At 32.3% G+C, this 17,241-nt stretch overlaps 1 protein-coding gene across 1 annotated transcript in view; it reads left to right on the forward strand.

Moving 5' to 3' along the window:
- The window catches only part of CSMD3 (CUB and Sushi multiple domains 3), a 1,171,706-nt gene that overhangs the window by 846,062 nt on the left and 308,403 nt on the right, over positions 1–17,241 (forward strand). Inside the window, 3 exon segments of the mRNA XM_059902305.1 lie at positions 4,645–4,836; positions 9,003–9,129; positions 11,662–11,864. Of these exon segments, the coding sequence (XP_059758288.1) occupies positions 4,645–4,836; positions 9,003–9,129; positions 11,662–11,864 (522 nt within the window).

Genomic DNA, 17,241 nt, shown 5'->3' on the forward strand with positions numbered 1-17,241 from the left:
TCAAAACTGTAAAGATTGTCTTCTTAAAGCATTCTTATAAAGTTGGTCATTTCAAAGTTTGATATGTCTGATTATTAGTTTGATTAGTGAGAAACAAGTGTGTCAGTTTTTTGATTAGTTTGATTAGTGAGAAAAAAGGAATGCATAATTTTTCTTCAGTGCTTTCTTCTCTTTATTTTCCTTATGTCTGAACCAAAGAGGATTATCACAGTGTTATGTATGGTCGTGGATTATTTTCTGCTTTTGAATTTTAAAATGACATTCTGCCTTATATACATCCTTATTTAAATATAAAGAATTCTAAAATAAGACTTTTTCTTGCAAGACTCATGGATTAAGTGGAATTTAATAACCAAATATTAAATATCATTCTTAAAGATTATTCTGCTAAATATTATGTATTAAATCCACCAAAGAATTCTATAGAGCTTAAGATTGTGGTAGAATATTGCTTTATTATTTAAACTTTTATTAAGGTTTTTGGTTTAAAAAAGGATATGTTTCTCTAACGTATTTATCTTATTACTTTCTCAGTTTCCTTATTAACAATCTAATTCCCTTTTTATTTAGCAATTTGAAAGTTCTTACTTTTAGTACATAAAATTAACATATCTTCATTCACCATTCAATACTCTAAAATTTCACTTTAACAGTATTAAATATATACTTACATTTTAGGTGGATTTCAAAGAAATAAAGCATATAAGGACCTTATTTTAGTTACATCAAAAATGCTTACTTACATTCAAAAAGTGATTTTCAGATATCATTTATATTTCTAAGCCATCTGCCGTATTGCACTATTGCTACTATTTTGCTAACCAGATATAACATCACCCTATGTGAATGCACAATTATTCATAAACAAATTGAACAGAAATTATGTTGACGCAGGGATTGAACTATTTATCTTTCATTGGCCAAGGCAGAAGTTAAATAGGAGATTAGCAGATTTTGACTTAATCTTGAGGAGAAAATGATCTATGAATCCCTACATGGTGCATACACCATAGAAACACTTGCATATGTGCAAATGGGGACATAGAAGTATAGCATTTTTATAACAATGAATAATATAAGTAATATAACAATATGAATGCCCATGAGCTGGAGAATAAGTAAATCAATTTTGGAGTATACCTCCAATGGAATATCATTAGTAGTTAAAATGAATAAAATGTGTGTGTATGTGTGTGCATAAATATAAAAGTAAAAACGCAATGCTGGGCAAAAAATAAAGGCTTAGAAGACTTTTATTTTAATTGTATAATTTATGAAATGTACAGATGCTTGAAAATCATACTGTATATTGTTCATAGACATATAGATATGTGTTAAACATATAAATTATGTGTGAAAATAATACACTAATTGAGAATATTTGCTAGCTCTCAGTAGGGAAAGACCAGAAAGGGATTGGAGACAGACATAAAAGGTGTTTTAACTTGTTTTGCAGTATTTATTTCTTAATAACAATATTAATGTGAATATGAACCAATTAATGTAAATATTAATCTGAAAACTAATCTGAATTAATATTACTATTAATCCGAAGCAACTATCCAATAGTACCAGATGGTGACGTTGTTGTTTTATCCTTTCTACTCTCTTGTAGATTTCAAATAGTAACTTTAAAATGTTAGAAATCCTTAAAGAAATCTGCTATATGGTGGCAGGAAAGGAATTAGATCTCAGTTTAAGTTATTCAGCAAGTCAAAAGGATTTAGGTAATTGAGGATATTCAGTTCATTTGTGCTCTAGAAATTTTCATTTCATCAGAGTATCAAATTTCACAAGGAATGGTGAATATTTATAGTATATATTTTTTCATACACATCTTTATTTGTCAGTTTCAAGTATTTGAGCTTTTCAATGAAAAGACTGGCAGCTGAATGTTTCCATAAAGATAAGACAGTTCTGAATATTTATGAATAAGCAACAATAATTCCACCAAATTGGACTAAATTATGTTGTGCTTTGTAGCTTATATACTGTTGTCCATGTGCATTTTCATCTACAATGCAAAGTATTATAAATTATCTTAATTTACAAAGAATATCTCCATTATACCTCAACACCAGCAATTGCCAACCACATTTACAAAGCATTCAAATTAAGGGAGGATGAATTTGGTAATAAACCTTGAAAAGAGAGCTTGATTTCCATTTTTATTTTGATAAATGATATGTGGTAAAACTCAAAAGTGGCTGAATCTTGAATAATAAACTGAATATTATGTCTGGTAAAAGGAATTCAAACTTGTTATTTTCAATCAGGGACATTTTAAATGTAGTGTTAAGTGTGCAGATCCATACAAAGTAGTATGTCCTAAAAATTTTGTTACTACTTCTGTTGTTTCTACTTCTGTTTTTGAAAGACTGACTTGCTTGACCATGTACCCTTTATATCTCATATATGTCATAATTTGAGTTAACAACTTCTAACCTCTTGTATGGCTCTGTTTCTGAAGCTGTTTGCATTTGCCTTATTTTAACATATTTTCACCCAAGTGAGGCTGTCACAGATTGATCCATATAGGAAATTCCTGAAGGTTTTTTAACTGTCTCATAAATTTCAGTTTCTCAACAACATTATCTTAGCTTATTTTTCAGTTGTCTCCTAGAGATAATTGCCTCTAAGAATCACACTCATTTATGAACATTATGGAACATCTGTTATGTGCCAGATTTTGTGCTGGGTAGGCATTGTGGGAAAAAGAAAAAAAGTGAAATAAGTCCAGTCTATAGGAAAACAAAGAAAAGAAGCAAATGATTGTATATTAATTAAGGTGTGTGAAATAATTCTGTTGGTTAACAGAGGAGGGAAAGATGAAGAACCCCTAGAAGAGACTAGGAAGAGCTCCTTATGTTCTCCAAGAGCTAATGTAGCCCTTAACATACAGAAATTATAGTATAAATTCAGTACTTCTAGCTGTACATTTCTGGTAATTTTATGTTTATTATGACACTCTAGGAAGTCAGTACTATAAATTAGTGATTTGTCATCAGTGAGCTAATACATCCTTTTTTGCTTTCTAGTTCAAATTTAGATTAATTTGGTCAAGGATCTGTGCCTACAAAAGAGATACAAATCTCTTTTTGATTATCATATGATTTAAGATGTACATAAAAGTTGTCCTTTTGTCAAATATTATTTGTCTTGAAATCACAGACTTCCCGAATTCATGAAGCTATCTGGAATATTTATCATAGTCCTCTAGTCCCAGAAGCTATAATTGTTATAATTTAGCACCTAATTATTGTTGGTGCATTCATTATATCTTACATTTATCATACATTTATGTAATTTGTAAAACATTAAGGGCAGAAGAATTCCTTAGCTAGGGAGCTTAGATTTTGATAACTAGTGTCATGTTTGATTTACATTCTGAAGTAACCTTTTCTAGTTCTTTCAGTATCTTAATAGTGAATTGTGCTATGACAGTTTTTTAATATTCATCTTTATTAATTTTATTCTGAATATGCACACAAAGTGTTCTGGATCTACAGAGATTATTATCATTTAAGTGATATAATTAATAATAATAATAGTAATAATAATAACTGTGTCAGCATCCCTTTGACCCAGTCCTTACCCCTGTAGTAACACGATGAAAATCAGATGGAAAGATCTACATGAGTGACCAGGGACAAGGAATAAAGAAAAATGCACGTGCTGTGCTTAAGATAGTTGTCTTTAACTCCTCTCCTGAAAGGAGGAAGAAAAATACTTCTGCTCTTTGGAGATGGGATAGAAAGAATTCTCGGTTTTTATTCTAACCTTTGGAATGTAAATTTAGGGTTTCAATAGTCAGATTAGCCTCCTGTGTCTCCAGTTTTTATAATCTAGAGATGTCTGTAAGGTTCTGGGTCTCATTCTTCCTTGAAATGTAAACACAAACCCCCTTCAGAGTTAGGTTCATCTCTGCAGTTCTCTCACTACTCAAACAGTTGTAACTTAACTTCTCAAGTGTTACACTTAGCCCAAGATCACAAGTTTCCAGCAAAAGTCATGTGGAAAGCCCCAACCCTTTAGAAATTGAAAATATGTTCTCTACACCCTACTCTTTTTTTTTTTTTCCCCCTTGTGAGAAATTTTGAGAGTCGTACATTCTGGAGAAGGCAGAAAATAAAAATTCAGAGTTCTTCAAACTGATTACTGTGTTATATTGACTCTTGATAAAGTATATTTTAAATATAAGGCTATTTCACTTTCTTCTAAGACTATAAAAGTAAAGCAGTCTAAAGTTATATTTGCAGTGGAGATATTTGTTACTTGGACAGTTATGATTTCACATATTTTGTATGGATTTTAATTTTTCATTATTTGATCATAATAGTTACATTGGTCAGAATCTATTAGCTGCAAATCACTTGAAGCAGGCAAGAATCTTACTACTATAAGTTATGATATAGTCATATAGACCATGAGGTAGCATTGCTAAATTTGAATAATACAACAAATTCTAATTTTTGAGAAAAAAGCTCTCTATGGTGGCTGTAAACTAACAAAATTAAATACGGTAAGAGTAATAAAACCAGGAAAAAGTATGTAATCATATAAAAAAAATAAAAAGGGATGATTTGTACAGTTTTAAATCTTCCTGTTAAATTTTGTCTTTAATAAACTTGTATTTTCTCATAGGTTTTGAACTTTCACATTGTGAGGATCCTGGCATTCCACAATTTGGATACAAGATCAGTGACCAAGGCCATTTTGCTGGTAGCACTATCATTTATGGATGCAATCCAGGCTATACTCTCCATGGAAGTAGCCTTCTCAAGTGCATGACAGGGGAGAGAAGGGCGTGGGACTATCCTCTGCCATCCTGTATTGGTAGGATACTGCTTTAGGTTTTCATGAAATAGTTCTATGGAAGTGTTATTAAAATATACTGTACCTTTTCAAGTTATTCAGTCTGTCTACACACAACTCATACTTTAATCAAAAAGTTAATGAATTCATAGCTCAGATTTGTGGAGAGTGAGAGGGTTCTTTTCATAATCTTACCAGTGAGTACATTCTCTTTTTTGGGTAAAAAATGGTTTGAAGCCATTATGTTTATCTTATCTTGATATAAAGTTTAACTCACTACAAAAATATGCTGAAACTCTTAATCATACACATTTATTGAATCACATTGACCAGTTTTGTTTTTTGTGTTTTTTTTGGGTTTTTTTCAGATTTGTTTTTATATACAAAATTATTGCTTATGCTGGTGTCAAGGTGGATTAAAAAACAGTAAACTATTCTCAATAATTTCAAAGTCTTTATTTATACACTTTTTCAAAAACTAAAAATGCATATGTTTTTCTTATGTGTATGTATCATGACATAATTAAATGAATTTCAGTAACAAAAGACAATGTGAGAGTCAGTGATATCAGATATATTGCCTACATGAAGCTATAGATTGATCATTTTCTCTCTTGTTTGTACAGCCGGAGTACAATTTTATTGCTACCATCTTTAGATTGATTAACAAATAACTGGGTATTATGTGAGAAGCAGGGTGGATAGAAAAGTGTTGATAAAGACATCTGCTTTTTTTTTTCTTTTTTTGCTCCAATATCAAATAGGTGCCACGCTGGAATACTAGGACAATAAAGATATTTAAACAATATCAAAACATTTAAACAAAACACTAACTCCTCAGTAGGGAACAAACATGATTCTTCAGCAATTCTTATTTCTTAATGGCATTTGTGGAAGCACATATCCATTCTGTGTCAGGCCCATATGGATAAAATTGACTTAAACTTTTTTTTTTTTAACAGCTTTATTAAGTTGTAATTGATATCTTAAAAAAATGCACATGTTTAATGTATACAATTTGATGAGTTTGGAGACCTAAACCTTTTGAGATAAATTTTAATGTTTGTTATTTGATATGGTCAACATAGGAATCTCCACAAAACTTGAAGGAATTCAAATAGAAAAAAAATGAAATGCTAGTTATTAGAGGTCTTGCAACTAATTGCAGTGTTTTTGATGACATGAGTCTTCTATTGGTTTATTAAAACAGTGATTCACACAGAAAGCAAACATACTTTTATCTAACCAGAATGCAATTATAGTGCTTTCCTTTCAGATGGCATCTGAATTTTGGATAGATTATGAGGATAATACTACAGTAACAACCTAAATTGACAAAGTTTGAGATTCTGGAATATGACCAACAATCAACCCACTGTCATTGGTTATGAGAACAATGTAGCACTGATTAGTTCTCTCTGAAGTTATATTCTTTGATGTGAATATGAAATATATTCAGAAAATCATTAAGGGTTGCAATAGCACAAAAGTATAAACTTGTAAATACTGACTTGCCCTGTTGTCTTTAAAATTTAAATCATAAACAAATACATTGAAAAACATATATTTTCCTTATATGTTGAACCAAGGTGAAGATATTTTTCATTTTTTGGAAAAATTTTATGCAAATAGGACATTTGGCCTGGGATCAGAAAGAAGATTTTAATTTTGTTTGCAATGAATCAATGCACTTTATGTTTATGAATCTGCCAAGTCAAAATTTAGTGACTTGACACTGCTCAAGATTTCATGTGAAGGGTAATCTTTTTTTTTTCTAATGATGGTTGATCAGGAATAACAGCTGAAACAGTTGGACACATGGTGTGTCATGCTATGACTTCCATGATAACAGGAGATGAAATTCTATTTTAGATGGTGTTCTTTACTGGCAATAATTAATAGCTTTACCACCTGGCCTAAAATCATAATTTTCTATGCCCATTAACCTTAAATATCTATTATGATTATATTTTTGCCTTTGCCAAATAAGAAACTTTTTCTCAATTATATGGATTATTTCTAGGTAATTATGTTTCTGTAGCTTATACATTGAGCAAACAAAAATTAATTTTTGAGACACCATAGCCAAAGAACTTTAACCTGTACACCTTCATTTTTATCTACAAATGTAAGACTTCTGTCAGAATATGAACCCCAGTGTTATGGTATATCACACTGGTTCATTTGAAATAAAAATACCAATAATATTTGTAGCAAAGAAATATGGAAAAAGAAAGAGGTATGTTTAAATTCAAGATAAACACAGTACCCAAAATTCCAGTCTGCCTTGAAGCTGCTTAAAAATTAATCTGGAGGAATGAAGTGTCAAATTTGTTCTCATAAGAAATATATGCCAATAATAGTGATAAATCATTAAAATGATGAAAAAGGAATTATTATAGTTATAGAGTTCTAGGTTGTCCAACAAAGTTTTTATTTAAAAAATGAGAAAAACCTCAGTAAGTGATGGTAACTTCTTAAATACAGATATCTTTTCATTTACTTTAAAAATAACTTAAGTTTATTATTATAAATTAAATTAAGCTAATGTTGCAATACAAAATAAACTTGCTTAGCCCTCTATAGGTATGTGTATCAGTTAGGGTTCTCCAGAGAAGAAGGATCAGTAGATCTAGATACAGATCTGTCTGTCTATCTGTAATCAAGAAATGTATTTATTTTGAGGAACTGCCTCATGCAGTTGTGGGAGCTGACAAGCCCAAAATCCAGAGAGAAGGTCAAAAGTCCAGAAACTCGGGCAGGACTTAATGCTGCAGGCTTGAGGGAGAATATCTTCTTGTCTAGAAAACTCCACTTTTCCTCTTAAGGCCTTCCAATTTATTGGATGAAGGCTACCCACATTATCAAGGGTAATCTTAAAGTCAACTGATTGTAGATGTTAACCAGGTCTATAAATAGCAATACCTAAACTAGTGTTTGATAAAATAACTGGGTACTGTAGCCTAGCCAAGTTGACACATGAGACTAACCATCATAGTGTGCTAAAACGTAACACCTAAAATCTTTGAAACAATTTTACCTACATGAATAGAGCCTACAGATTTGAACCATGATATTCGATTGTTATTAGGTCTTTTCCAAATGCTGAAACTTTCTGTCTTTGACCTTCTTTGCTCTAATAATCGAAACAAAACAAAACAAAATCCAAGATGCTTACTTCAGTCATTGAATTTGAGTAAGACAGTAACACTGCAGAGAACAAGCAAAATAAATATAGTAGTATATTCAAATATTTAAGCAAGAAGTAAAATAATATGGATTTGGCTTAGTTTTTGGTACTATGATAATCTGGAAAATTTTCAAATGTATAATGTATTACTACACTGTGGTTTCCAGGATTTAGAGATGTAGAACAATATACTAATTAAGCAAACTATTTAGTTTCTCTCTTCTCTCTTCTCTAGAAAGAGAATTCTTTCTAGATTATTGGCTTATCAAAGTAAAATCATTCCAGATATCCCAATATATTAAATATTATTAAAATGGAGAGGGAATTCCCCAGAAGATAAAATTTTTATTATAGTGTATGATGATGCTTACATTTTTAATTTGATAAATTTTATAAAAATTAGAGACCGGTTTGATTTCAGTTTAAATCAAAACTGAACTAGATTTAACTGAAGAAAAATTTAATAAAAATGCCATTTTGACTTTTGGGAGGTTAAAAGCGAAAGAGTTTAGAGTGATTTAAAGGGGAATAAAAGGACAATGAAATTTAGAAGGCCTGAGGGACTGCAGTAAAGCTTATTTTTTCTCAGAGGTGAGGTAGTAAGATGATGAATTATTCAGCCTACAATCAACTAGCAGTGAGCAACTTGCCATCTGTTTTCCCTTTTTACATTATCATTATTTAACAACACATCTTAAAATGTTTGGAAGCCTAAACTCAGAGTTTTGAGTGTGTACTTTTTCAATTCCCTAATTAGGTTTATTATATTATTTTTATATGATCTGACTTGAGATTCTTTTTTTATTGTACAGTATGTTCTTGCTTCAATTAATACCTTAATCTGAGAAAGCATATACAAATATATACTTTCAATAAGAGGAGAAACCAATCTCTATTTTCCTTCAGGTGAAAAAATATATACTCTTGAGAAATTCGTAGATTGTTTAGAAAGATTGGCATTAAATTGTGACTTAAAATTGAATTAATTTTTTACTAGCTGAATGCGGAGGTCGTTTTAAAGGAGAATCATCAGGAAGAATCTTATCTCCTGGTTATCCCTTTCCATATGACAATAATCTGCGTTGCATGTGGATGATTGAGGTAGATCCAGGAAACATTGTCAGGTAAATGGATTTTATTATTTCAAAATGACCAGGGAATCTGAATTTCCCTGATCAGCCCCTATATACAATATCAATTAATATCAAGATTTTTCAATGTTTTTTAACCTTGGCAAAGAAAAACATGGTTTTTATATGTTTAAAATATGAAAAAAAAAAAGTATTCACAAGCATGATTTATTGATTTGTGGTCCACAACAATAGTTCATACAGCCCCTTAGAGAGAAGTGTTTCAGTTATAAGAGGGCACAGAAGGTGCGAATTTTTCCTACTTGTTGGCGATGCTATACTTTCAGTTATGCATGACTTAAGACGCTGAGTCCATCATTTTGATAGGTATACAGAGTTGTGCAGATCACTGTCATAAGTTCAGCCTCATGAACATTTAGAAGAAATAAGAATGGAAGAGGACTCAGTACCTATTCCCTGTCTTCCCTAGATTTAGGCATATCTCTGAAGCATTTGCTTTCTTCCCACGCTCTAACCATGTTAGTGTTCTGTTCCTGCTGAGTTTAGTTAGGTGGCTCACAGTTCTTCACATAATTTCCTCTTAGATGATGGCGGAACCGTAGCCTCCTAAATTAACACCAGTCAGGTTTCCAAGGCGCACCTGCTCTCAGTTCTAGTTTAACTATTATTGTTATGACTAGGGATGAATTAGTAAATGAACAAATTCCCCTTGACATATGAGCTAGCTATTGTGTTATCACTCACAAAACAGTGACATTAAGAATTGCTGCTTTATATAAATGGATTTTCAAACAGGCTTATGGGTGATGAAGGCAGTTTTATGAAAAACAAATATTGTCCTTCAAATAACATGCTGCAAGGTGTACTCCATGTATTGTTGGATGCAGTGTGAACTGGTACATTACTTTTGCAAGGCAATTTGCAGCTACAAATTGAATCGAACCTCAGCCTACTTTTCTTTAAGATAGGTCACGTATTGTTTTGTTTTAAATATTAGAAATGGTAAATGTGAAAATATTAACTTCAACAGAATTCTGGGATTTTTAAAAATTAAAGAAAAATATTTGATATTAAATTGCAACCCAGATCACATATCACACATGAATGTGGTATATGTGTGTGTGTGTGTGTGTGTGTGTGTGTGTGTGTGTATATATATATATATATATATGGAGAGAGAGAGAGTTGAGCATGTTGATACAATTGGATTTCTAATTTTTGGCATTAGGCACAAAAAAATCAGACACTAATTTTGTCTAGATTAGACACAAAGCAAAATAGATTTAACATGAAACTTTTTTTTTTCCTTTTTTGTGCATTTTTTTTGGGGTAGACACTTTCACATTAAGGAAGTTCCCTTTTACTCCTAGATTACTGGGTGTGGTGATTATGAATGGATACTGAATTTTTTAAATACTTTTTCTGTGTATATTGAGATCTTCATGTGATTGTTTTCCTCCTTATATCTGTCACTGTGGTGAAATGTAATCGTTGGTTTTTGAATGTGAACCATTTTTGCATTTGCGGAATAAACCTCATTTGAGTCTGATAAAACAAACAAAAAACTTGAAACAGTGGAAATAACACATACTATGGAATTAGATAACTTGAGTTCAATTCATGACTCTGCCACCCTTTGGGCAATCTTAGTTAATCTATCTCAACCCCATTTGCTACATTTGTAAAATTGAGATAAGAATTGTTCCTGCTTCATTGGGTCATTGTAACAATTAAAGGAAGAAAATCGATGTAATGCATTTTGCACAGTGCCTGGCACATATGAGATCCTCTAAGTGTCACCTGCCATTGCCACAGTTAAAAGTCATGAACACTGAAAAGAATGTACAGATCTTCCTCGGGTTACATCCTGATAAACTCAACGTAAGTTGAAAATATCATAAGTTGAAAATGCATAAAATATAACTAACCTACTGAACATCATAGCTTAGCCTAGCCTACCTTAAACATGCTCAGAACACTTACATTAGTCTACAGTGAATCATCTAACACAAAGTCTATTTTATAATAAAGTGTTGAGTATCTCATGTAACTTTATTGAATACTATAGTGAAAGTGAAAAACGGAATGGTTTTATGGGTATATTATGGTTGTAAATGTATTGGCGGTTTGTCTTTGTGATCTTGTGACTGACAGAGCTGTAGCTCCCTGCCACTGCCCAGCATCGTGAGAGAGTATCATACAGCATATCACAACTGGGAAAAGATCAAAATTCAAAGTACAGATTTTACTGAATGCATATCTCTTTTGTACCATCTTAGAGCCAAAAAATCCTAAACTGAATCATCGTAAGTCAGGGATAGTCTGTATACCTAAAGTTTTTATAATTTGCAGAGGTGATGTAATAGTACATTTAACCATATTCTAAAAAAAAATTATACTGCTCAAGAAAAATTCATTAAGTTTATATATGCAGTTTACATAATTCATTTTTATCTGATAGAATAAAAGGAATATCTAGTATAAACATGATGAATATTTGTTATATTCTTTATTTAAAACTGAATCCATGTTTAAGATAATCAGAGATATATGGTTCTCTCACAGCCTACAGTTTCTTGCTTTTGATACGGAAGCATCGCATGATATACTCCGAGTTTGGGATGGTCCACCAGAAAATGATATGCTTTTAAAGGAAATTAGTGGTTCTCTTATTCCTGAAGGAATCCATAGCACCCTCAACATAGTAACCATCCAGTTTGACACGGACTTTTATATCAGCAAATCTGGATTTGCAATTCAATTTTCAAGTGAGTTATTTTTTTATTTCTTCAATAAAAAATAGGAGTGCTATTTAAACAGTTCTGTTTACTGCTCAAACTTTAATTTTAAAATTTTAATGATCTTAAATATTCCTATTTCTAGTTTTCTTATTCATCTGGAGTTAAGGTAAAACATAGAAAAAAAGAAATACAATTAACTTTTAATTAATTAATTGTTGAGCCCTTCTCTCCAACTGTCAAACCAATTTTCCATAAAGTAAAGATGGTGTTAAAATAATTCAGCAAATGAAACAATTACATTATACAGCTTGTAATTTGAATTTACTGTAAAATTATATTTTAAAATGTACAATTTTTGGAGATAAGGAAGGAAATGAATATTTGCCACTAAAAGAAAAGCAACCCTACATTTTTACTAATTTTATTTTTCTTCTGTTAAAGATCTTAATTATATATTCACAGGAAGCTTTGACAAAATATTTTAGATCTACTATTAAATTAAAGATTTCCTACAACAATGAAATATCATTCATTATAATTACTAGTGTTCATGGCCTTTTTTCTTTTTATGGCTCTGCTAAGTGGTTAAATATATGCTGTTCTGTAAAACGGATTTTGGTTTAATGGCTGGAGAAACTAAATGAAAACTCAAAAATTTTAGTTGCTATTTTTTCACTCATTACCAACACACATTATCTCTTTGAGAAAAATATCTAAGGGATCTTCTAATTGTATAGGCTTAAAAAGTCCTATTAATTGAAACTTATTGAGATTTCCAACATCATCTATGGGAAGAGTGCAAACCAGTATCTTCAAATGTGCCTTAATTCAAATCCTGTCTTCTTACTAATTGCTGACTTTGGACACCTTACCTCATCACCTGAGTCTGAGTTTTCTAATTCACATAGGAATAATAATGCTCATATCATAAATAGATTATTAGGATTTAACATGATCATGTGTGCACAGTTCTTAGTATTGAGTAGTAAATAGTTGGTGCCCAGTGAACTATTATCATTATATGAATAAATGTAAAATTGGAACCCTTTAGAGAAAGCATGAAGGGCTTTTTTAACGACTGGCCTGAAAATATACCACTTTAGGTTAACAACTGGTCAATACAAATATATAATTAACTTGACAGACCTTTTGTTCATGGAAGACAGTTGTTTGGCATAATCGACTAAAGTAAATGAATTGTTCTGTGTTATAAATAAAGTTCATGTGAGAGAGGTGTACATCAGCAGAGTCAATATCTTTCAATTTGTACCTTTAGTGTATCTTTTGAGACAAAGAAAAAAGGAATGAAAAATAAGAGAATGATTATGTAATTAATAAACATAAATGGCTTGTAATTCTGAAACGCTTATAAATGAAACATTGTTCATATTTATATCTTCTATTTTCTACTGTTTATTTCTCCTTTTTTTGAAGTTAGGAACAATTTGTCAGCAAACTGCTTATGATTGCTGTTCAATTTCAGTTATTTATAATGGTAGTTTGGCAACCAACAGCTCTCCTTTCATTTACCTTAAATTAGTAAGGTTTTACACTTAAATGGTTATTTGTGATTAAATGTCTGAATGCAGTCATGTGAAAAGGTGCTTCAGGCTATTGTTTGTGAATGCCAAGTACATCTGATTAATAGAAACAGACTGCTTTATATGCATTTATGGAATTTTTAATGCACATTTGTCTGTAAAATTAGCAATACATTTTTATATTTATTGCATTTGTAGGGCATATTAAAGTTATGGAAACAATATGTATCATACCAGAGTTTTAATAAATCTGCCTCCATAATATTCTTTTAAGATGCATAGAAATGTGTACTACTGATCTGAGACTAAAAACCTATTCATTGAAATAAAATTACCTGGAGGGTTAATATATTGTGAATAGCATCAATCAATGAAAATTAGTCTCTGGGTTGGAGATCTTCTGTAACTTATGCCTATACAGCTTTATAAGTGTTCAGATTTCAAATGTGAAAATAGTTTTTTCATGAATGAGGTCTTGCTTGGTGCCAAGAACCGTAAATAGTTTGTATGATCTATTTAATCGTCACAGAAGCCATATGAGATATGTTGTATCATCCCCATTTACCAAACAATACACTGAGGTTCAGAAAGTGAGTTAATTTGTTCAAGGTCACACCCTAGCAGATGCCTGCAGCTGTGACTCAAATCCACCTATGTCTGAAAGGAGATTAACACTGTGCCTGGTGCATAGTAAATGCTTAGCAGTTATTACTACTCTTTTGCTATCCTTATTTATTATTTATTAATATTCTAGAGGAAATACAAATATTTTAATTATGCGTTATTAGTTACAATGAAGTTCTACAATTTAATCAGCTTGTCTTTCTGATTATGCTTACAAGAACCACATCTAAGGTCACACTTCCAAAAAGCAGATGATTTATACAAGTGAAGCAGTGAGAAGGAATAAAGGAAAGCTGGAATGTGTACATTCCCATTTAAAAGGGACAGTTGCCCCCTCTGGCTAAAGTCATTTTGCCCTATAGGAAGACAGACTAATTTTTAAGTGGAACTTGAAATAAAGAGTTTTATGTAAAGTCATCTAATTGTCAAAGAAAACAACTCAACTAATCTTTTTTTTTTTTTTTTTTTTTTTTTTTTAAAACACAAATTCATTAATTCAGACAATTCAACAATTCTTTACAGTCTGATTCATGGAAGGTTAGGGCAAGGCAGGATTTTATTATTTATTTATTTATTTTTGGCTGTGCTGGGTCTTCGGTTCATGCGAGGGCTTTCTCTAGTTGCGGCAAGTGGGGGCCACTCTTCATCGCGGTGCGGGGACCGCTCTTCATCGCGGTGCGCGGGCCTTTCACTATCGCGGCCCCTCCCGTTGCGGGGCACAGGCTCCAGACGCGCAGGCTCAGTAGTTGTGGCTCCTGGGCCCAGCCGCTCCGTGGCATGTGGGATCTTCCCAGACCAGGGCTCGAACCCGTGTCCCCTGCATTAGCAGGCAGATTCTCAACCACTGCGCCACCAGGGAAGCCCCAACTCAACTAATCTTAAAGAGAATATTAAAGTCTATAGTCCAATAAATCATGACTATGGGTCAAATTTGGCTTGCAGGTCAAAATTTGCCACTTGAGAGTTTTACCTGAATTCCTTTTCCCAAGATAAATCTATCTCATGTTACCCATTTATTCATTTGTTCATTCGTTCATTCTAGGAGAGTCTATTAAAGGACCAGATAGTAAGCATATTTATCTCCAGCTATTTCTCGAGTGCTTCTTTCCTTTCACTTAGGCAAATCTTCTTAGTTACATAAACACACACACACACACACACCCTGTACTGTTCTCTGTCCCTAAAGTTTCTTTTACTTTAAATTTTTTTCTTAAGCCTTTCTCATTCTTCCAGACTCAGCACCAAGACCTCTTTTTATAAAATATTTTCTGCCCTCTGTATAAAACATTTTTAAATGTTTATAAAACAATCTCTTTTTAAAACATCCTCTGACCTTTCTTTATAAGAGAAATTCCAGCCCATGCTCTAGGCACTAGCTATAATTTTTTTCCAAATAAAGATGTGAAAACATGGTTTATCATTTCATTATTCTGAAGATGTTTTAATTATATGAACTTTGCCTCTCTAAATGTCTGTAAAGAGCAAACATTCTATTTAGGGTGATCATGTAATTTATTGTTCAAATCTAAGATAACTTTTGAGAGTAAAAGGGGACACCTAAAAATTAAGCTGGACAACAGGCATAAACTAGAACAATAGTAACCAAATCAGTTTGTATCATTATTTTAATTGTCAGATTTTCATTCTGTTCCCATTCCACCCACCATCACCACCACATTGCCTGTTCCTTTTTTGAGCAAAGAGCTGAGTGTCAAATAATAAATTAAAAAAGGAATGAGTCAGGAAATAGCAGCAAAACAGTCTTAAGCAACAAAATGCAACCAACGAAATGGATTTCAGTGAACTTGGTGCAAAGTGAATTTAACTGAAATGTAGGTCACATACCAACTTCATAATCACTGTCAAGCCGCTATCAGCAGCCTCATGCCTTCTATTTCATGATCTATTCATTCTTTGTAGTCTTTTGCTTTGCCTCTTGGTGTTATATTCTGCAAGACTCTTTTGCTTAATCACAGCTACTTAAGTCTGACATGGCTACCTCATGCTGTCCTATGTTCTGCCCTTGGTTCTCAGCAGTCAGCCTCTATATATATCTCCTACTTAAATTTGTAATCTGCTTGTCTCATCCCACTTTAGTTCCTCAGGGAGGACATCTTTAAGTATCATGCTGTCATTTGCCCACAGAATAGTTGATTTTGACAGAGCATTTTCTGTGCTCTTCACTCTTTGACATCTCTGTTAAGAATATGCCCCTGCTGGATAATACAAAATACCAAGGGCCATATATTATACTGTTGAAAATTCTCAAGGAGATGGATTCCTTAGTCATGAGACATTGATGTCTCCCGACCTTAAAGGACTGCATGGTGCCCCTGCATTTGTTCCCATCCTCATTATTACTGCCTACACTGCTGTAGCAGTCGACTAGCCACTCACTTCGTTGTCTCTCCAGCCAGACTTTTCTCTACATTTCCACCTGACTGATGTTTTGAAAATATAAATCAGACATCACTCCTCTGTTTAAAATTCTTTTATGGCTACACAGTCATAAGTTCAAAACTGTGGAATTACATTTAAAGCCTCCACAATTTGCACCCAAATTACCTGCCAGCTTCATCTCTCACTATTCAGTTACATACATCTAGTCATCTAACTGCACTGTCCTGAAAAGACATTGACCTTTCACATTTCTGCTTCTTTTGCAAACAACTCTCTTCCATGTTCCTGTAACACTTATGTCCACATTCAAATATCTGTAAATTCTTAGTCATTTTCCAAGGCCCAGGTCAAATGATACTTTAGGTACTAATGAACTTCTAGGCAGAATTAGTCACTCCCATATCTGCAGTGCCCTGGCACTATGTGTGTATTATATTAGAATGGCTGTATATCCTCGTTTGCCCAAGACAGCCCTGGTTTTTGCCTATTTTCCTGGCAACCTGACTTGTTTGACATTTGGTCTGTATTTTCCATTTTCAACAAAGTATCATTATTAATAGTTCTGTTAAAATAGCCAAGGTGTATTTATTAGCTATTGTCTTTGTGTTTGATCTCATCTAGTAGTGTGCGAAATATATTCCCAGTGCTCAGAGTAATTATAATACATGATTAATTTTGAAAGACAAATACTGATAACCCATCTCTATTTCCCAGTCTTTTGTGGATGCCAGGTAACTTACACTTCCCTTTCATGGATAGCATATAGGGCTCTTGTAGATAAAATGAAAATATTCTCAGATATTAACATCTAACTCATTCTGATCTTAGATGGTATTGGG

Source organism: Balaenoptera ricei, chromosome 17 (genome assembly GCF_028023285.1).
Source record: "Balaenoptera ricei isolate mBalRic1 chromosome 17, mBalRic1.hap2, whole genome shotgun sequence".
Lineage (NCBI taxonomy): Eukaryota > Metazoa > Chordata > Mammalia > Artiodactyla > Balaenopteridae > Balaenoptera > Balaenoptera ricei.